Here is a 23,562-nt window from a genome sequence, read left to right as displayed (position 1 = left end):
TTTACTGTTTGTGAACTCCAAAATACTCACATACCTTATTCCTGATTTCTGCATTATATGAAATGTACTTCTAGATAGGCATTCATTGATTGTTAGCTCACACGCATACAAGCCCATTCATCTGTTTAAAGACAAACCTGTTTGATTTTGTCAGAGTATGTCATGGACTACTTGGACTGAGTCACTGGGCGTGTTACATTACGCGACAAGAATCAAGGGAGAACACCGCTATGCCTTAAAATCTCTAGAAAAGTCGTCAAATGTGACATGGCCTTAAGCTGAAAACCATCAGGCACTGTGACCATAACTGACAAATGATACTAGTGTTGGGTTAATAAAGAAACTTTCCATCCAAATCGAAGAAATGATCATCAAAGATTTCCAATGCTGAATTGACACTGAATTAATTGACAATTCCTTGCTGTAGTGTGAAGGGATCGAGTTCTGCCTGTATCCAATAAAAATGAAAATTACATAGTCTTACTGGCTTACTTTGTTCAAGAAATTTTAAAGGGTTGGCTTTAAAATTCAGAAAAAAATGTTACTTTGATTGCCCTAAATCTTTGATCAGAAACTAAAACTTATTCATTTTAACTACGGAACTACTGCTATTATATTTACTTTATAGCCATTAGAGGTGTTCTTATGGGAGAAGTGAGCAAAAAAAGTTGAAATTCATAATCCTACAAAAGCTCCAACAGTCAAAATGCCTAGAATGAACACTGTTCATCATTATTTTTCACCATTTTTGATCATAAACTTAACTAAGTCACTTCTCCTCATTTATCTTGCTCTCATGACTGAGCATATTTAAAATATCAGCACCTCACACTGCAATTTGAGATACTGTACTTTACTCAGTCAGGATAATTGTGGAACAACATAGTATACACTACATTCTTCTGAATTTACCCACGAGTTTAAAGAAGTAAAGTCATTTTTGAGAATGAAAAAAAAATGAGAACATGGAGTAGCCCTAATGTCTCATAGACCTTGGACAGAGTTTTATGTCTGATAGGACTGTCTTCAGTGTGAAATTTATAGACTCTATTTTCATGTTGGGTTCATCCAGGGATTTTTGTGTCCTCCAATAACATAAAGAGATTTTCTTAGCTAGACTGGTGACAATAGTTCATGTGCAATATGTACCGTTTGTTTTGCAATGTATTGTCAATATGTTGAGGGCTAGGTTGACAGGGTGTAACAGTATTCAGCCCTGTAGTGAAAATGTATGCTCAGAAAAAAGATAACCTGATAGCATTAAAAATGTATTAGAGATTTACCACTCAGACTAAGACACTGAACCATTCAGCTCAAGTCTTCCATATGCTGTTCATTGATGAGCTAAAGTAAGTGGCATCCAGACTGGCATTTATTGGGTTTATGTATATAGTGATTATATTTATATATATATATATATATATATATATATATATATATATATATATATATATATATATATATATATATATTTGCAGCTGGAGATCCACAAAGGGAGAAAAAATGAATCACGTATCATAAAGTAGTTTTTATTCCTGAGCTTTCAACCCCTGCCAGAGGTCTTCATCAGAGGATAATGCTTAGACTTACAAGAATCAAAGGCAATATATAGCAAAGAATTACGTGGGGGGTGGGGTGGGGGAGGTGGCTAAGTCAGTGTGATCAGGAGGGGGAGGGGTATTGGGTGTACAGTTTATTTATTATGAACATGTTCTTCTTAAGTTTGCATATGCTGGATTTATATATATATATATATATATATATATATATATATATATATATATATATATATATATATATATATATATATATATATATATACATATATATATATATATATATATATATATATATATATATATATATATATATATATATATATATATATATATTGTGAAAGATTAAATGAAAAGATGTATTTGGACCGAAGAATGAATGTTTTTTTTTGTTTGAAAGTACCGGGCAAAAAGAAAGTTAGGAGGTAGACCAAGATCAAAACTGAGAGGTTAACACAGCTAAAGCAAAAAAATTACAAAATAACACTGTTAATAAACTGATCAGAAGATCCCTGAGAAAATTTTCCTCTTTAAAGAAGTCTTTTAAAATTTCCCACAATAGGATGCACAATATTGTACAATACATCAGCATCTGTTACAGCTACCCACCTCCAAAACAATCATCAAAAATATAGCCTCAATTATTAGAAAACAAACAAAACAGTGTTGCAGCACCAAATAATAATCCAAAACTATCTTGTCTACCATTCATAACTAGAATCCAAGTGTACCCTGCTGGAAATTATGATTGTCACCTTACTATACATCATTTGCATCATGCTTCTCCCCAGTTATTTTCCTCTGGCAATGTCGTCTTCTTATCAACACTAGGGTGAAATTTGGCAACCACATGGCTACAACTGAATCTCTGCTCTGACTTGTGTCTCCTTATTGTCCATTCTGAGTCACATTGAAGCAACACACATATGTATGTATGTCTAAACAGTTAAAATGTTTGTCATTCCAGAAAATCATAGTTTACCTCCTTTATTATAATATTATACGTGAATTACCACAGCTATGCTGATGACATGCAGCTGTATTTATCAATAGCGCCTGATGACCCCAACTTTGTTGTTTCACTAACACAATGAGTTACTTGTGCTTCTAAATGGATGAATAAGAATTTTCTCAAGCTAAATAAAGAGAAAACTGAAATTTTAGTGATTGGCAATAATGGATATAATGAGGTTATTAGAAATAAACTTGATGCATTAGGATTAAAAGTCAAGACAGATGTAAAGAATTTAGAGGTAACTGTTGACTGTGACCTGAATTTTAAATCGCATATCCATCAGATCACTAGGACAGCATTTTTTCACTTAAGAAACACAGCAAAAGTTAGACCTCTTATATCATTGAAAGATGCTGAGAAATTATTTCACGCTTTTGTTTTCAGTCGACTAGATTACTGTAACGCACTCCTCTCGGGACTACCCAAAAAAGGCATAAATCGCTTGCAACGAGTGCAGAATGGAGCTGCTAGAATCCTAACTAGGAAAATAAAATCCGAGCACATTTCTCCAGTTTTGATGTCACTACACTGGTTACCTGTATCATTCAGAATTGACTTTAAAATACTGCTTATTGTTTACAAAGCCTTAAATAATCTTGCTCCATCTTATATATCGGATGTCTGACACCTTATATTTCAAATCGTAACCTTATATCCTCAAATGAGTGCCTGCTTAGAATTCTAAGAGCTAAACTTAAAAGAAGTGGTGAGGCGGCCTTCTGTTGTTATGCACCTAAAATCTGGAATAGCTGACCGATAGAAATTCGCCAGGCTAACAAAGTGGAGCACTTTAAAAAACTGCTAAAAATACATTACTTTAACATGGCTTTCTCATACCTTCATTTTAGTTTAATCCTGATGCTCTGTATATTCAATTAATTATCATAACTATTCATGGTGGCTCTAGAATCCGTACTAACCCCAACTCTCTTCTGTTTCTTTTGTGGTGGTCTTTGTGGTGGCAACCTGCGCCACCATCACCTAGTCAAAGCATCATGATGTTCCTACAATGATGGATTAAAAGCCAGAAGTCTGCATGATCATCATCATCAAGTTCTTCCATGAAAACCCTAAATACAAACAAGACTGTTCATTTATGTTAGGTAGAATGCCCAGAGGGGGCTGGGAGGTCTCATGGTCTGGAACCCCTGCAGATTTTATTTTTTTTCTCCTGCCATCTGGAGTTTTTTTGTTTTTCTGTCCTCCCTGGCCATCGGACCTTACTCTTACTCTATGTTAATTAATGTTGTCTTATTTTAATACTTACTTTGTCTTTTTTTTTCTCTTTTTTCATCATGTAAAGCACTTTGAGCTACATTATTTGTATGAAAATGTGCTATAGAAATAAATGTTGTTGTTGCTGTTTTTGTTACAACAGATACTGTTGAAAAACTATAAAGGATTATTTTAAAATAAAAAATCAAAGTCACTAGGCAGACAATTATCAGACACCTTTCAGTTCAATACACATATGATAATATAATAATTTCATCCTATCTGTAGTGATTAGTCTGGTTGCATTTTGTGGGCCCTTAATACACATTCTGTAGCATATATCATGAACTGCCAAAAACACAACCTCTTATCATTTTCAATGGTTTAATTTTACAGATGGAGCTAAGATACAGCACTAAAAGGAAGTGATGTGAAAAATTAATACAGCAATACATAAAAGGTGCATAGTGAAACATCACCTGGCAACCTTAAACAGCCAAGCAATTAGCAAGCTTTGCTCATTCGCCATTTTTGGATTACCGTTCTTTATTTTATTAAAACTCATACCTGCCAAAATGTACTTGCTTATTGATAGCAGATGTCAGCTATGCAACCTACAGAGAACTGCACAGAAAGACTATAATTTTAAATACAATGAGCTTCCCATCAACTGTCACAATGACATGCAAAAATGTATTTCATCAAGACTATTTAAAAGCTGAATCTTAAAAGCTTTACAGTAGGAACAGTTTTATAATTTTAACAAGGTTCATTTCTCCTATAAGTAATTAAAGCACAATGCCTTTGCATTTTTTAAATATGCACCCTTTCATGTCGCTGACAATGCAATAAAATATGAGCTTTGCTTCACGTAAGAGTCTTTCTTTGAAGAATTATTATTATACTCGCATTTTAAGAAACATATAAAAAATGAAAAATCACATAAATAGACATATATTACTCAAACATCTATTGCAGAAAAAATCTAAGGGAAGACGGACAGTCTTTGGAGCAGTGTGTGTTGACATAGTGGCTAACATAAGAGTGGTGGCTTGATTTACGGGGCATACAGTAGAGATGAAGATGAAAAATTCTTCAGCAAAAAAATGTATTTTGTCCGTACTGAGCACTCACAAGGTAGATAATTACCAGACTCTGAATCACATGACATCTACTGTATTTAATATTTTGTTAAAAAATAAAGAACTGCCAAAATACTGGTATATGCAAAGTTGCATTAACAATGGCACGAACAAGGGTAACTACTAAAATGCTGTACAAAAGCAGATTTCCTGCAGAAACGTAATCTGTACTTATTATTCTAGTTTAAGCATGTGTCCTACACTGATATATACATATTATTCAAATTAGACGAAGAGTATCACTCACAGATACTAATCATCAGCTTATGGTCTGATGTTTTCTTTTAGTAAGACACTGCACAGCACCTATAAATTGATTAAGTGCTGGGACCATAATCAATGAATAAAGACATTCTTAATTCTTTATTGTTATGACTGGGTGTACACAACACAGGCAAAAGCAGAACTGATCAAGTGCCGCAGCACTTCAACCAAACGACAGGTAGACTGCATAAATTCCAAACAGAAGAAAACAATACATATAAATAATGTTTTTTATCATTAATTTCTTTCAGTACCATAATTAAACATAATAAAAAATGCAACACGGCTCATCGTCACAGCTCAGCAGCCTTTCATTTGGTGATAAAACTTTAACTGACTAGTCATAGGCAGCTACATATTAAACACAGCAAGAAGGGCGAAGACACTGTTGCAAGAAATTAACCAAGTAAAAGCAAGACATCAACATTTATTAAAAATCACCAGTCTTCTCAAAAAATGTGTTTGGAATGTGAAAGACAATTACAAGCATCCAAACCAAAACTGTCCTTTTTAAAAATTGTTTTATTATGGTTCTATTAGTTTTATTTAAGTACTAAATGCAGTAATCCATTTTAAACTTCTGCATATTGAAGAAAATACCAGTAACTCTGGCTAGCTAATACTACACTACACAATTGAACACCGCCTACTACATAAAAATACTAAAGTTGCCTGTGGTTATTTTTAACTAGAAACAGCTAATCATTCTGCGTTGCAAATAAAAACTCATCCTGAGCATTTAAGGCAACAAGATTTAGTCTCCAGATTTGGCTTTTGAAAAGTTTAATTAGCCTAAATGGTGCATTACTGGCAAGGCTGAATGGCCTATCAGCCATGTCACTCAATGGTGTATATTTTCTGTACTGTAAGAGTGTACTGTATTTATGGCATGCTGCCTTATACTGAGTCATAACTCAAAAGCTACTAATGACACCAATTTAAAATTTTGTGACTACAGTATACTCATGAAGAATGTCTGTGATTCTGTGAAATGTTTGAACTAAACTGACAAATCCAAGGTCTCCTGAAAATTGACTAGTTTGAAATGAACGATTACAATATTCCTCTAAGCGTTTTTGTTGACTTAACAAGTTCTGATGGTTTTACCATAATATGTACATTTAAATGATTCACCAAAATATAAAGCATTAAAATGTATTATGAGAATTTTTGCTATGATTAATAAATAAAAATAACAAATAATTGCCGGAGCCAATCCCAGCCAACACAGGGCAGGAACAAATCCCTAGGCAGGGTGCCAGCCCACCGCAGGACACACACCAAGGACAATTTAGGATCGCCAATGCACCTAACTTGCAAGTCTTTGGACTGTGGGAGAAAACCCACAGAGATCATGCAAACTCCACGCAGGGAGGACCTGGGAAGTGAACCCGGGTCTCCTTACTGCGAGGCAGCAGTGCTACCACTGCGCCACCGTGCCGCCCAGTAGTGAAGCGAAAAGTGAAAAACTGGAGACTGTATCTCTCCAAAATTTAACTTCATTATTAACTTTGAGAGAGCACAAGACTTACTGTATAATCAAAAATCTATCCAAGTTATGGAATTAAGGAGACCAACAAACAAAACAAAATGTTTTATTAACAAGATACCTAAACAAACAAACTTTCTATTCAAGTGTAAAATATTGCATTTCCCAAAACAATTTACTTAGAAATAAGCATTAACAAAGCTCAGTTCCAGACCAGAGACAAACAGGGGTAATATATGAGGAAATTGACTTCCTGACATAAATAATTGCATGTGGGTTACTTCGATGAGGGGAATAAAAAATACTTTACCCTATGATCATGTATGTATAGACAAGATATAAATATATTTTATTCCAAGGAATTTTGCTGTTTGACAGTTAAATTTGATAAATAGGCATGCTCTTCAAAATATGCTAAATCTATTTAGTTTATATTTTTTTATTATTTCCAGCAGAACATTACACTTGCAAATTCATCTGGGCAGCACTGAAATTCTACAAGATTGAACAATTTTGCCCTGTAAAATGCAACTGTAAGAGCAAAAAATAATTACACCAAAAATGTACTGTTGTCTCTATTAGATTGTATTGGACTTACTTTATTGCCATTCAAACCATTCAACAAGGAGTGCACAAACACAACAATGTACAAACACAGACATAAAGATAAGTGCACATTACACAACAACAGGTAAACATAATAGGCCTCATAACAGACAGAATATATGTAAAAGCCAATAGACGCATTGGTGAATAGAGTGTAGAGTGTTCAAGTGACAATAAACATTTCCATAATGCATAGACATAAGAGCATTTTAGGAAGGTATGAGATTCTAAATATGCAGTATGTATTCAAACAGTCTGTGTGTGTGTTCAGGAATTTAACAATCCCAATAGGTCAACATGTTATTTGTTCTTGGTTGGAGTTTAGTAGTCTGATGACCTATGGGAAGAAACTCCTACAAAGTCTGGCTGTCTTGCACTGCAAACTAGCATTTGCCAGAGGGCTAAAGTTTGAACAGTCCATGGGCTGCATGAGTGATGACTCTATCTTAGTAGCTCTCCTAAGACAGTGTGACAAGTATAGGTCTTGTAAAGATGGGAGGGTGGGTCCAATGATTTCCTCTGCCATCTTTAGCTCTATCTGGAGGGACTTCTGATCTGACACAGTGCAGCTGCCATACCAGACTGCGAGACTGCTGGTCAAGATGCTCTCTATAGCGCTTCTGTAGAATGTTGTGAGGCCCTGGGGGTGGGGTGTGATACTTTCCTTATCTGTTGGGGAATGTGAAGATGCTGCTGTGCTTTTTTGACTAAGGGAAGAGGCATTTGTAGTTCATGTCAGGTCAGTCATGACGTGTACCTCCAGAAACTTGGTGCTTCTTTCTGACTCCACAGTGCTGCTATGGATTATAAGAGGAGTATGTGCCATGTGCTTCCTTCTGGAGTCTCCTATGTCTTGTTGACAGGTTGTTGTTGTCACACCAGACAACAAGTTGCTTTATTTCCTCTTTGTAAGTCATCATTTTTGAGGATTAGGCACACTACCGCAGTGTCATCTGCGAATTTAATGATATGATTCGAATCATGCCTGGCATGACAGTCGTGGGTCATCAAAGAGAACACAGGACTCAGAACACAGCCTTGGGAGACCCCAGTGTTCATGGTGATGGTCTCAGATGTTTTTTCCAACACATACTGTCTGTGGTCTTTCTGTGAGAAAGTCCAATATATATTTGCATAATAGGGTGTTGATGCCTAGTGGATCAAGTTTTCTTACCGAGTGCTGGGGCTTAAATGTATTAAAAATGGAGCTAAAGTCAATAAACGAGTAGCCACACATAACTATTTTCCAGATGGGCCATGGTCAGATGGAATGTTTTCAGTCATTGGTGGAGTTGTTAGGGTGGTACGCAAAATGAAGTAGATTGAACGTTGCAGGGAGTCTGGATGTTATATGGTCCTTGGCCAGCCGTTCAAAGCACTTCATCATGATGGAGGTGAGAGTTATAGGGCAATAGTCATTGAGTGTTGACACTGGTGACTTCTTTGACACTAGTATGATAGCAGTGGCCTTGAAGAACGAAGATACGATGCCTTGCCTCAGGGGGGTATTATAAATGTTTGTATGGGCATGCATCAGTTGGTCAGAACATTCCTAGAGTACACACCCTGGTATGTTGTCAGGACCTACAGTTTTCTGTGGGTTGACCCTGCGCAGTCTCTTTCGAACATCAGCTGAGTCAAGACAGAGTGCTTGATTCTCCAGGCTGTGAGGGGCTTCCATAATTGTTGTATTTGTTCTTTGCTTCAAACCGGCTAAAGTTAAGTGTACTGAGAAAATCAACACTGTCATCATAGAGTGGTGGAGGAGACTTGTAGTCTGTGATTGACTGTATGCCATGCCACAAGCACCTGGAGTCTTCTGAAGCAATGAAATGACCCTGGATTTTCTGTCCTCAAGCATGCTTTACTGGTCTCATGGCCTGATTCAGGTTGGCTCATGCAGATCTAACAGCATTTTTGTCCCCAGACTTGAAGGCAGCATTTTGTGCTCTCAGAAGCGCATGCCAGGGTAACTGGTTGGCACACGTGATGATATTCTTGATAATGGTCACAACTTCCACACACTTGCATATGAATCCCGTCACAGACTCGGCATACTCCCCCAGATTGATGTGTTGGTTGACAGTGGCAGCCTCTCTGAACAAATTCCAGTCTGTGCATTCAAAACAGTCCTACGGTGCCAAAACTGCTCCCTCTCGCCAAATCCTTTCCTGCTTCACAGATGGCTTTGTTCTAGTTAGCAGTGGCCTGTATGCTGGAATAAGCATAACAGAGAGAAGGTCCAAATTTCCAAGGTGGGGGAGGGAGGCTGCCCTAAATGCCTGTTTGATGTTTGTGTAAACCTGATCTAATGTGTTTTCTCCTCTGGTTGCAAAGTCCATAATAATGTGGTAAAACTGTTCTCAGGTTGGCTTGGTTAAAGTTTCCATCTATAATATGAACACAGTCCAGATTAGTATTTTGCATTGTGGTGACTGACTGATACAGTGTGGAAAGTGCGTTTTTTGTGTTCACCCTGGTGGGAATGTATACAGTTGGGATGCTAACAGCTGTGAGTTGTCTTGACAAGTAGAATGGTCTGCATTTTAGTGTCGGGAGCTCTATATTTTCTGAACAGCAGCTTGAGACAATTTCACTGTTAGTGCACCATCTGTTGCTAGTGTAAATACATTCACCTCCTCCCTGGGACTTACTGCTAAGATCGTGGCTCCTGTCCATATGGAATGCTGTTATTCCATCCATATGAATGGCGCTATCAGGAATAGTAAAATTTAGCCATGTCTCCGTGAAGATCAGGGCACAACAGTTTCCCATCTTGTGTTGGGTAGTTAAATCCAGTCTCAAATAGTCCATTTGATTTTTCAGTAAGCAGATGTTAGACAACAGAATAGATGGAATTGCAGGGGTTGGCCTTTAGTCTAGCACTGATACCTGCTTGAGTACTGCATTTGCCTGGTCTCTCACACAGGTTGTGTCACTTTCTGCTGTGGTCAGTGATTGCTGAAGAGTCTGCTGCTACACAGACATTTGGGTCTCGCTAGTTTAAAATTCCCAGTTTACAGAGTGTTTTGAGTTCTAAGGCTAGTAAACTGCTGGGTATTGCACCACATCTTGACTTAGACACTCTGATTCTAAAGTTATGCTTTTTACTTGTTTTATCCATCCTATTAAAACAAACTGACTGTACTGCAATGCTCAAGAAGTGCTGTTGGTGATTTTGTGAAAGTTAGTGAAAACATAAGCAATATGTGGCTTTCCAGAGCCAATCTGTCTTTATACAGAGTGATGGTTAACCTATCTCTGATTATGGTTTATGAATGACTACACTTCCTGAGGCGGCTGAAGCGACCAAGTCTTCCCCCTTCCATCCTCACCATGTTCTACAGAGGCACCACTGAGAGTGTTCTGACCAGCTGCATCACTGCCTGGTATAGCAACTGCAACATATCCGACCGCAAGCGCATGCAAAGGATAGTGAAAACAGAAGAGAACATTATTGGGGTGCCTCTCCCTTCACTACAGGACATATTTTACAAACACAGTGTCCACAAGGCCTGCAGCATTGTGCAGGACCCCTTACAATCCTCACATGGACTTTTCACACTTCTGCCATCCAAGAGAAGATACTGCAGTATCAAAGCCAGATCTGCCAGGCTGCAGGATAGTTTTTAACCCCCAAGCTGTCAGACTCCTTAACACCATGCTGCCACCTGGGATCTTCCACACGGCCTCAACCACCTCTAAAAACACTTTCCTGCAAAGATGAGTGTGCAGGTAGAAAAGAACTGAAAATCTCATACTGACCTTTAAGTATTTTGACACTCTTGATAACCTTCTGCTGTGAAACATTCTGATCTGTCATTGTTTACACGTCTTAAACATCTATTATCATACACTGATAATTTCTGTATTATCTATATCTATTATTTATTTATTATATTACATATCTATTGACTATATTTATGTACCTAGATTTCAAATACCATACATTGCATCAAAGTTCATATTGCTAACTACACATCAATATTGCTGCAGCTTCTTTGTCTTGTCTTTGCACAATGTCTTGTCTTGTTTATGTTTTAATTTTAAATTTAAATTTACATTTTAATTCTATTTTTAATTTATTATTTGCACTTCATTTTGTTACCCTGTGGACCCTGAGCTTCACAATTTTGTCTATCTGTATACTTGTATATGGTTGAGATGACAATAAAGTTCACTTTGACTTTGGACTTTGAATGAGGTAATTTACATTAGCAAACAAGTTTGGAAACGTGTACAAGTGGTTCTCATGGTGTGGACCACGACATGTCTCGTATCAGAGCAAACTGAATTTGTTCAGTCATTTATTTAAGTGTTTATTAATAACAGCCAGTCTGCTGCCCAACACTCATACTATGCAATGAACTTCGGAATGTTGGTAACAGGTCTAAAATTATCACCCTGGAGCACATCATACAACTTTCTTGCCAATGGAAATTATAATGCTTCATTAAGTAGTGCTCCTTAATTAGCAGAGTAGTGAAAAAGAACATATAAGAATTTAATTTATTAACACATAAAAAAAGAACAAAAAAAAAGAGTAAAAGGAAACAGCATGCATACCTCACAGGTGGCGCAGTGGTAGTGCTGCTGCTTTGCAGTAAGGAGACTGTGGAAGATTGTGGGTTCGCTTCCCGGTTCCTCCCTGTGTGGATAGCGCTTTGAGTACTGAGAAAAGCGCTATATAAATGTAATGAATTATTATTATTATTTACCTACCTCACCGCTTTGCACGTACAGGCACACACACTCACTTAATAAGCTACAAAATGCTGTGTTACTGGTACAATGCCATATACTACAGCAATGGGTCTTCAAGTGTGGTCCTGGTGAGCTGTATTGGCTGCTGGTTTTTGTTCCATCCCAGACTTTTAGTTCAAAGCAAATTATTGCTGCTGAAGAAATTATTGCTAAAGCAACATTTTTTTGTGCATAATTTTAGTTAACTTGCATTCTAACATTCCTATCCTGATTGCCTCTTTTAGACTTCATTGCTCCTTGTTTACTTAGCCAGCTGGCAATTAACAATGCAATGCAAATAATAAAGGAACCCACAGTTCGTCCCTTAACTCAGCGGTTCTCAAATTCAATCCTGGGTCCCAACTAACTTCTGCTTTTAACTGGACTCCTGCCTTAATTAACTGAGCAGTTATTGCTCAGTTAATATGTTTGGTATCAGTTTATAAATTACAAAACTGAGTTTGATATTTTTTTTAGAATATAGCAAGCATTTATATGTTACTTGGGAATAGTTTTGTCTCGTTTTTTTAATTTTGGTTTTTAAGATTGTTATTACAATCACCATGATCTTCACTTTCCTTGTTTTGGTGCTCAGGTTATATAAGCCAATACAAATGAACGTTTTACCAAAAGTAGCCATACCTTCGTCATAAGTAGCTGAAGCCTTCCGGGTTTGTTTGCTCAGGTGTCTGCTTGTCAGTATTTGTCATTGTTAGATTATAATTAAAGAAGCAAAGTTCATGGAAAAAGGTGAATTAATAAGAAATGACAAAAACAGAGCTAAGCTTAAAAAATTATGTCAAAAATGCAAAGTTTCTACCGTAAATTAGCTATTAATGTAAATCTGCTACTACCACACTTTCCTAAAAGCAGGATAAAAGACCAGCTACTTAAACATTGTGATTAATCAGAGGTAGCATGAGACTGTTCGGAAATATTTTGAAGTTGCCAGTATAACAAACTGTATAACAAAAGAAAAACTGCTGTTGAAGTAGGCAGGTAGTCTTGGAAAAAAAAAGAACAGCCAATGGCCAAAAATGGACTATGGGTCCATAATGATATAAGTCCAAAAGAATAATTAAATTTAAGGATTGCAAAGCCCTTAGAAGGAAAAACCGAAACCACAAATCAAAGTCAAAAAGAAACTGAGCAAAGATCAAAACTAGGACCAAAAATCTAAAACGCAAATAAACTACAAGGCATTGCTTTAGATTATAACTCAATATTAGAATGGTAATTAAAGAGCACTGCCATGATCTATACTGGCTCCACAATGATATCACAAATTACACAACATGGGTGATGTGCAGCACCCATGACAATTCAAAATGGTTTTGCAGTAAAAATAACAAAATATAAAGTTAACAAAATATAAACCATTCAAAATGGCATGGCAACAGAATCAGTAGCTGTGAAAATGGCTGGAACAAAACCCTGCAACCACAGTACCTGGACCCATTTACAACTGCTTACACCATTATGAAGTTTCTGATTTAATAAAACAATTGGAAAATAATTGGGAAAAAAAACTGAATAACTTACAATTACTACTCTGCTCTGGCTCACAATTCATTTGGGTACATTTCTCAAAAAAAAGAAACCCACAATACTGAAATGATTTGATGTGGAAGAAAGAAAGTGCTAGCAACTTATACAGTGACATAACAAGTTCCACTAATGACAAGGATTGGCTTCTGATTAGGTAATTAGGTTGTAACTTTTATTCTATGTTAATTAGTGTTTCTTATTTATTTTGTCTTTTTCACTTTCTTCATCATGTAAACACTTTGAGCTACATCATTTGTATGAAAATGTACTATAGAAATAAATGTTGTTGTAACAAAAACCTGAAGCCACTGAATTCCTTCAGGTCCAAATTTGATGACCTCTGTACTACACCTTTTACTTATGTGCTCTTCCTCCCTGCTATGCTTCTATACATTTGATAGGATCGTCACTTATTTTTTTCTTGTTGATATTCAAAATCTGCACCTCTCCAATCCAACCTTTATTGGTCACTACTCAAGTCTGTGTTTTAAATTCACTCTGATGTCAGCCTGTAGAGCCCAGCTGTGGCCACTGCAATCCTATAATACCATGTGTCCAGTGACATGCACTGCATCACTGCAATCAGTTTGCCTGCTGTTACGCTATCTTGATGGCCTTGAAGTTATTATAGATAACAGCTAAAATCCAAGGCTTTGAAACAAAAATCCAGCAACAATGGATAGCAATTTTTCACAATAACACCTTTAATACAATAAATGGGGTAACTGACATGAAGAATTGTGTTAACAAGTGACTGTTGGCTGTAGGTGTGCTCCTGTACCTTTGCAAATTTCTCCCCAGTCACAAATTCCGTAAAGTCCAATGATTTGCATAAATAATATTTTCTTTTGGCTGGATCTATATATATATTGCCATATTGATTATGTTTTGGCATTTTTCATAAAAATCAAGGAAATTGAATGTATACACTGCTAAATTATGAAATGTTCTGCTATTGATGAGACAAAATAGTTGCTTTCACAGGCAAATTGTCATTTTTGTACATTTTGCAAAATGTCCCGAATTATTTACATAATGCTCCTGGACTTCAATAAGTGTGGGTCAAAATTGTCCTTTAGAAGAAAAATATTTCCTACTTCTATGTATTACTGCTAGTTTTTGTATTCTGAATTTCTAAGATGCTACGGTATATTAATAAAATAACTGACATAAAATAAATTCATAACTTAAAAGAATAATTAAGCAGTGCTGCCTTGTGAAAAATGCAATACATAGAAAAATATAAGGAAGACTATTTAGTGTCAGCTACATATAAATAATGTAACCCTGAGCATGTCACTTCACCTGCCAGTGTCTAGCGTCCCATGATTCCAGTCTTACAGGAGCTGCTGCCAAAAAAGTCTCTGGATCCCTGTGACCCTGAAATGGATAACTCAGATTCAGAACAGTGGAGAAAATGTTGAGTGAAATAAATTCATGAGAAATGTAAAAGTAGGATAATAATATAAAAACACTGTTGAGGAAGAGCAGCTTGACCAAACCTATGTTTTAAACCCTTTAACGGTGTTGTATTCATAAAGATGTTTAGGTGTCCAACAATCTTTTTAACTGTGCAACAGTTCCTGTGGGAAGCCTGACAACTTTCTGTTTCACAAGCTGAACACATGTTACACCTTTACTATGAAATTTTGCGGTTTAATATTAAATTAGCAAAAAATATCTGGCTTGAATTTGAATTTATTAAAAAAAAATCAGGCTAAAGATAGATGCAACTAAGGTATGTCATAACGCAAACAGTATGTAAACTGGAGAGCCTGGACTGAATATTGTCATATTTTTTCTATTAATGCTGTTTGACTTCAGCTGTCAAATTCAGCAAATATTCAGTTCCTCTCAGGCTATGCATAACTTTCAACGGCTTTTAACGGCTCCAACAAAAAACAACTAGTCCTGACCTTTAGTTTGGGGGAAGGGGATATATGACAAAGATATTGTATGTATGTACAACAGACATGCAAGCAAACCCAAAAGACTTGAGTAAAATGTCAAGAAGAAAGTGGGATACGCTGTCCACTATTTAAAACTGATAGAGAACCAAGAATTGGAGCAAATCCAATCTCACTTAATCACTTAGTATTTCTGTCTAACACATGGAATTAATTCATAAGCAAAGTCCAGAAAAAAACACCCACCACTGCAATACGAATAGTACACAATTCTCACTGTATGCAGAAACCAGTGAGCACTGCTTACTCCTCAGTCCATCAGCAAAAATATCTACAGCTCCAATATAGACATCTATCGATAGGCATAATCTGCACCCATTAAAACACCCCAACAGAACAGGCTAACTACAGCATGACTTTAACAGTAAAAGAAACTTGTGAGGTTACAGCCATAATCATTTTATTGCACTTTTCTAAAAATATTTGCTGGAATGGTGGTTCTTATTTGTCTTCCGTGCACAGCATGGGCTTATCCGTAACATTTAGCTTGCTAACAATAATTCATTCACCATCTTTAAATCCATGGACAATAAAGTCTGACATATGACAGAAAAATAAAGCATGTGTTAGGCTTACAGTATTTGAGATTTTCTTAACATAACTTACTTTTTTATATGTAACACCATTGGTCTTTTTTACATTCATGGCAGTCGAGTGCTGTTTTTAATGGGGCATTTTACATTTTCTCTGTTTGCCCGATTATGTTATGTTTAGTTCGTAAAACTTATTATTTAGATATTAATTTCTTTGTGGACTTGCTGCTGCCTGCTGTACTATGAATAAAATGAACATGATCAATCAGTCATTTTAACTTTTTATGACACGATAAAGTGATTATGTGAATCCAGATTAGGGGTTTTACGGGTCATGTGCAGATTATTGATAGCATCTGATATGAAGGTAGTTTTAGGCAATAACTTCTTCTTCTTTCGGCTGCTCCCATTAGGGGTTGCCACAGTGGATCATCTTAGCATATTAATAAAATGTGAGGAAGAAGAAGCCATAGTCATGGGAGAAATAACAGGGAGGTGAGAAAGAATGTGGTCTGTAGTACCTGAGAGAATGGGAATCAGGTTAGCCATCAAACCATACAGTTAGAGCTCAACATGTGCCACAGGCTAAAGAGATGCAGCAGGGTTTCCCCTTTTCCTCTCTTTCATCCTTGTCTGTTATTTTTATAATAAACACAACTTTTTAATTGCTTGATTTTCCTTGGTATTTTCTCTTTCATGAGCTTTGCTACATGGATGACATTTCTTATTATGGTGTAAATCATATGCATATGAATTCATCAATTTATTAAACTCTTTCAGTTAAGTACATACATGTTCTTCTATGATACCTGGATCGGCTCTGGCCCTCGGGGTTTGGGATTCCTGATTGGAAAAATGTCACTGTTTTTGGTCACAGGACATTTTCAATTAAAAATTATACTGTCAAAAAAATTTTTTTAATTAAGAATTAACAGCAATTTAATTTAAAAAAATATTAAAAAATAACCCCAAAAAAGGATTTTTAAAATAAAAAAATAGTTTCTGTGAATAAATATAGATTAAAACCAGAACCAACTTGATGCTCAGAAACTGAGTAACAGAGCTAAATGCAGCTGCATATTCCAAAGACATTCATAATTTGAAGGTGAGCAGGTTTGCAACTCCAAGTTTCACTTTTTAAACTGTTATTTTAATGAAACCAAAATGCTGAAAAGCCTATGTGAAGTAAGCTAGTTTAATAAAATGATATAATAATAAGTCAGTGTTGTTTTTTATTTCTTGTTACAATCAATGCATTTCTACTGGACTAACCAAAAAAAAACCACATAGAGTAGTATGCTGGATAAGTTGGCAGCCCTTACTGAAAGTAGAAAATTTAAATGATATCATCCAGTTTTCATAGTGCTACCCTATTACTGCACGTACAGCCACAATTCAATAATGAATATGGCTTGTTTGGAAAATACAAAGAGATGTGTTAGGTATGAAGGTTATGTATGGAGATTTCAGTATTCCTTTGTTGTCAAAAAGTCATTCGTAATATTTAGGTTAACTTTGGAGTTCTGCACAATAATGAATAATCACTTTGACTGGAGAAAATCTGGTTGTCAAGTCTATGACTCTGTAATCATACAGTGCACAATATAATGTATCAATACATTTAAACCGCATACAGTACCATATTGATTTTATTTGGACTGCTAAAATTTGGCCCCTCGTGGACCCCGTGATCATCAGGGGTGACTGTGTGCAGAGGGTGCAGACCTATAAATACCTGGGAGTGCAGCTGGACAATAAATTGGACTGGACTGCCAATACTGATTCTCTGTGCAAGAAAGGACAGAGCCGCCTGTACTTCCTTAGAAGACTGGCATCCTTCAACATCTGCAGTAAGAGTGCCCTCTTCTACGCAGTGGTGTGCTGGGGAGGCAGCATTAAGAAGAAGGACGCCTCACGTCTGGACAAACTGGTGAGGAAGGCAGGCTCTATTGTTGGCATGGAGCTGGACGGTTTGACATCCGTAGCAGAGCAACGGGCACTCAAGGGGCTCCTATCAATTATGGAGAATCCACTACATCCATTAAACAATGTCATCTCCAGACAGAGGAGCAGTTTCAGCGACAGACTGCTGTCACTGTCCTGCTCCACTGACAGACTGAGAAGATCATTCCTCCCCCAAACTATGCGACTCTTCAATTCCACCAGAGGGGGTAAACGTTGAACATTATTCAAGTTATTGTCTGTTTTTTACCTGCATTTTTTATTACTCTTTAATTTAATATTTTTTGCTGCTGGAGTATGTGAATTTCCCCCTGGGATTAATAAAGTATCTATCTATCTATCTATCTATCTATCTATCTATCTATCTATCTATCTATCTATCTATCTATCTATCTATCTATCTATCTATCTATCTATCTATCTATCTATCTATCTAAAACACCTAATAGGATATACAAAATCTCTGACAAATTAATCAAATAAAAATAGTCTTCTCTCTATGTGTTTTTAATTTAATTAAATATACATTATATACAGTGTCGCAGATGGCCAGGGTTATTACCTGGCCGGGACGCCTAAAAGGACCGGAAAGGTGGCGAGAATAGCTTCCGGGCCACAAGGGCACAACCGTCATGGAGCAGGAAAGGACCACGGGAAAAGAGAACAAAGTTTCGAGCTCGTTGGGACCTGTGGCCACCGCCAGAGGGTGCGTTAAACCTCGTGGGACCCGGATATTGTTACTTCCGCCACACTCGGCAAGAAGGCGGAGGAACCTGCCAGGGATGCCCGGAGTGCTTCCGGGGCAAAGGGCAGCACTTCCGCCACACCAGGAAGTGCTGCCGGATGGACGTCATCAATCACCTGGAGCACATCCGGGCAGGAATAAAAAGGGCCGCCTTCTTACAATCAGGGAGCCAGAGTCGGGAGTGGGAGTAGGACGAAGCTCCCAGGAGGAGAGTAGAGGCGGCCAAGGACTGAGAAAGAGAGAATCAGTGGTGATTATTGCTTTGTGCATTGTGTGTTGTGTGACACTGTGTTTGTTAATGGAAAATAAACGTGTGCTTTTTATAAAGATGTGGTCTCCGACTGGTGGTGTCCGGGCAACTATCACAACAGTAACTACCCTTCTGCATATACTGTATGTGTTTCCTAATGCTGAGTTGTCTTTCTCTTCTTCATAAAATATTTTAAGCGACTTATTTAGATTTTAGTAATGTGTCACTGAAGAAATAAAAACTTGGGGGTGCAGCACCAGTGCAAGTATCACTTAACCGTTTGTTTACTGTTTATATAGGAACAAAGAGATAATCTGCCTAGTAACCAAACAGCCATCCAGACATGCACATTTTCCCCGACATGAATTTTGAAAAACATTACATGCTACCTGGAAAAGGACAATGGATTTTCATCATTTAAATAATTTTGCAGCAGCAGTGAAACATTATCAATGGCAGCTCACTGCTAAATTTAATATTTGGGGGAAACACTAGTTATATTTTTGTTATTGTGTCATGTTTATATGATGGATTATTGATTCAAGAAAATGTTTTTTTTTTTGTAGTAAATTAAATGTATTGAGGGACTGATACAGTTTATGGATGTAAGATATGCTCAAGCTATGAAAGCTTCTATTTTGTAAAAAATTTATTTCGAAATGGATCAGTGCTTGAATATCATGCTTGACAGAGAGGGAGATTTCCCCCTTCAATGTAACAGAAAATGGGTGATATTATTGGCTTGGGGGGGATTTCAGCATAGGGTGTAAAAAGAATTAAATGACCATCATGGGGTACCTGATTTACTGTATCTTAACACGTACATGCACTAAATTAACTCACTGATATTTTCTCTCCAGTAACTGAAAAAGAAATAATTGTTACAATTAAAAAGTAAAAGAAAACTTGAAACATAATTATACTTTAATATCATTGTCCATAAATTGTCCACAAACTGATGTTTTCATTTACACAGACACTTTTGTAAAAATACACTTTTAGTACCAGGTTTGTCAGGTTTGTGACATTTGCTTTTGTGAGAAATTAGCTGCTTCAAACTTGTAAGGAGTTATATCTTATGGACAATTCAAAGTAATTCAAATTTAAAATGTCACAACTGATGCTTACATTTTCCAAATCTTTCCCTCCTTTTCAGATTTACTCCTATTTTTAAATTCCTATAAAATAGTCTTCATGCTGGTGTTTTCAAGCTACCTCACATACTTCAGATGTTTGTATTGTTTATGCCTGTGTGTTAATTCAGATTTAGTCATTGAATTAGGTTGGTTATAAGTATAGAAATTAGTTATAGTACATTTGCTTTTGTACTATTCTAATATGTGTCGTAAGTGCTTTACTCAAATTCTAGCTGTTATAATAATCAACTAATAAACATTACTTTGGTTAAAAAAATAACACAACAGCAACAAACAAAATGAACCTTCAGGATCAATAAAGTATAAAATCTAGCTAACTGTGTGTCTTCTGGACTTTTATGCAAATAATCACAAACTGTGTAATAAATTACCAAGTACTATGGTGGACCCTAACCTTTTTCAAATGAATACTTCCAGCAGGATAAGACACTATGTCACAAAGTATGCATTCTAGTAAGTTGGTTCCTTGAACAAACAGATCTAAAACCCAGAACACCATTGGGATGAGATAAAATGGGGGGATTGCAGTATGAAAGTCCATCCATCCATCCATTTTCCAACCCGCTGAATCCGAACACAGGGTCACGGGGGTCTGCTGGAGCCAATCCCAGCCAACACAGGGCACAAGGCAGGGACCAATCCCGGGCAGGGTGCCAACCCACCGCAGGACACACACAAACACACCCACACACCGGGTCCCCAGGTCTCCCAACTGCGAGGCAGCAGCGCTACCCACTGCGCCACCGTGCCGCCCCTGCAGTATGAAAGTGTAGCTGAAAAATCTGCAAGATCTACATAATGCTATCGAGTCAGCTTTAACCAAAATTCCTAAGAAATTATTCAAGCATCTTATTGAACGCCTGCCTCAAAAACTTCAGGCTGTTCTCGAGGCAAAAGAGGGTCCTACCTGGTATTTGATAGTTAGATGATCCACATTCATGCCTAGTCAGTCAAACAGACTGAAAGGAAGAAGGGTGCCAGTCAATTTTAATCATTTGTGAAAGACAGGGGCCGCTATCGAGCCCCAAACCCCAGACACAACTGACTCGCACAAAGTCAAAGGTTCAAGTAATGAATTTTATTCTTCCAAATTCCTTTCAAACAATAAAGAATGTAAATGCGTAGTGAATCCTTCCTTTTCTCTCTTCTTCTCCCAACTCCTCTTCCACTTGCAAGTGTTGTCCTCTGCATCCTGACTCCAACTCCATGAGGCAAGGCTAAGTGGTCCTTTTAAAATGGATCCCGGGAGTACTTCTGGTGTCTGCCAGAATGATGGAAGTACTTCAGGGACAGGAAGAAGTTTCTAGAAGGCAGGGATGGATCCTCCCTGCAGCACATCCTAGTGGTAGGCAAGGTATACAACAGGGCTACAGCATGAAACTACACTTCACAGCCTACCTATGTGTTGAAAAGATTCCTTCATCCTTCTGGTCAACCTTCCTGGCCAGGGATGGGTCGAGGGGAAGCCAGACAATCCCTGATGACATTTACACATTGAAATTACTTTTATGTTCAGGAACAGCAGCTTAAGTTAAAAGAGCTGATGTTGAAGTTTCCAAAGTATCTAATTAAGCACCATTATTGCATGGAGCTCAGTAGGCCAGTTTAGTAGCAAGCTCTTCCAGTGTTTTATGAAATCTTGAAGACAAAAACATAACAGAGCAAAGGCAATTTAGGTAGGGTGAAAGATTCACCAAGAGTTTGCCCTACTCACCAAACACACGTTCGTCCTTGTTAGTGTTTTGCAGCATAATCTGGCATTCACAGAACAGGGAAACCACTCAAGTGGTTGTTAAAAAGAGGACAGTACTTCTACTATTGAGATAGTAGAAAAAGGGAATGGAGTGGTAATGGATGTGAAAAAATAAATAAAAAGTAGAAGTGAAGGAAGAAGGAATGTTATGTCAAAAACACTTCTCAAAGTATAGAGGAAAAAAATAAATTCATACATGCACCACCGAATATGGTCAGGAGCTTTTATTAGCTAGCAGCTGGCTACATATGGAAGGAGGTGTTCCTGTAATAGAAAAACAGTCTGGCCCCACTAACCCTCTGTCTAACATGCCATTACAGGAGAAGTAAAAGCTGCAGGCTACACCCCCTTAATCACCTACTGCTCACTGCTACTATAGGCAAATTGCTAGTCAGGATTAAGTGGGAAGACTATCACAGGATCAGTGTCAGGCAGCAGAAAGACTCAATTTGTGAGCAATCAGGAAGCTGTAATCACATCCTAGAGAGCTTTAGTGTTTGCTGGATTTTGAATCTTTATATGAAACAACACATCTCTTTAAAGTACATATAAAATAAAATGACAGGAAAAATATCACACTTGTGCAGATAAACCTGCACATAATGCTCAGCAGAGTGAACCTAAAAATCATAAAATATTTAAACATGATTGAATGCAGTTATTATGGGGCCAAGAAATGTCTGCAAATGATAACAGTTACTCGCGGGCAATATGGTATCCATATATGCTGCAATATATAAATTATACAACACTTACCTATGTTGCTACATTCATAACAAGCAATTTATGCCAATGGTCAAATCACTTCCATGTTAATAAAATTCCACTGCTGCTCTGCATGAAAAGTCAGTTAGTCATTCTTTTAAAAATTTTACCATTTTAAAGAAGTCGTATAATTGATCGGTGGCTACAGGCCTGCTTTATACATATATTTTATCAGATTCAGAACCAGAATCACAAGTACTTAATGTACAGGAATTTGACTTGGTAGATTAGGAGCTGCTTATAACAGAACACAACATTACTTACAAATAATATAAATAAAATAAATTAAAAAGAAAAACTTCATACAAAGTTACAGAATAGTACAATTATAAAGGAGATGTGCAAATGATGATGTGAAAGTGAAAGTGCGAGTGTGTATGCACATGGACACACATAGGCCAGGGTTATACTTCACACGATGCGATGCATGCTCCAGGGGACGCTCCTGCTACGCAAGCGTTGTAGTGTTTATACTTGCGCGCGTACTTTACATAAATCTGGAGGAATCCACCTGGTGGCAGTGCGAGATATTATCACGGTGAGAACAGGTTCGGCTTCGCTGTGTTGTGAATTGCCTGGAACACCCATTAAATTCCGATAACATCTTACCTTAATATCACTGAAAAGAATGTTTAATGATTAAATCCATCAGTCCAGGGATTTGTCCATTTCAGCTAGCATTGGGCACGAGGCAGAAACAATCCCTGGACGAGGCATCAGCTCATCGCAAGGTGAATACAAGCACTCACGTACACTAGCGTCATTTTAGTGTAACCAAATCTGCATATCTCTGAAAGGAAACCCAGCAGGAAAACATGTAAACTCCAGGCAGGGAGTATCAGTGACATGACT

General features: G+C 37.1%; 1 protein-coding gene across 35 annotated transcripts in view; it reads right to left on the bottom strand.

Annotated features, from left to right (window-relative positions):
- rbfox1 (RNA binding fox-1 homolog 1) overlaps nucleotides 1–23,562 on the bottom strand; it is a 2,603,746-nt gene that overhangs the window by 214,795 nt on the left and 2,365,389 nt on the right. For 22 of the 35 annotated variants that reach the window (XM_051933405.1, XM_051933409.1, XM_051933407.1 and 19 more), the window contains one exon: nucleotides 14,884–14,958. The exons of the other annotated variants lie outside the window; for them this stretch is intronic. In XM_051933405.1, coding sequence (XP_051789365.1) covers nucleotides 14,884–14,958 — 75 coding nt within the window. The remainder of the gene's footprint in view (nucleotides 1–14,883; nucleotides 14,959–23,562) is intronic. 35 annotated transcript variants of the gene reach the window in all.

This window comes from Erpetoichthys calabaricus, chromosome 11, assembly GCF_900747795.2.
Source record: "Erpetoichthys calabaricus chromosome 11, fErpCal1.3, whole genome shotgun sequence".
Lineage (NCBI taxonomy): Eukaryota > Metazoa > Chordata > Cladistia > Polypteriformes > Polypteridae > Erpetoichthys > Erpetoichthys calabaricus.
The sequence above is the reverse complement of the archived record's forward strand: the minus strand, read 5'-3'. Positions and strand labels throughout refer to the sequence as shown.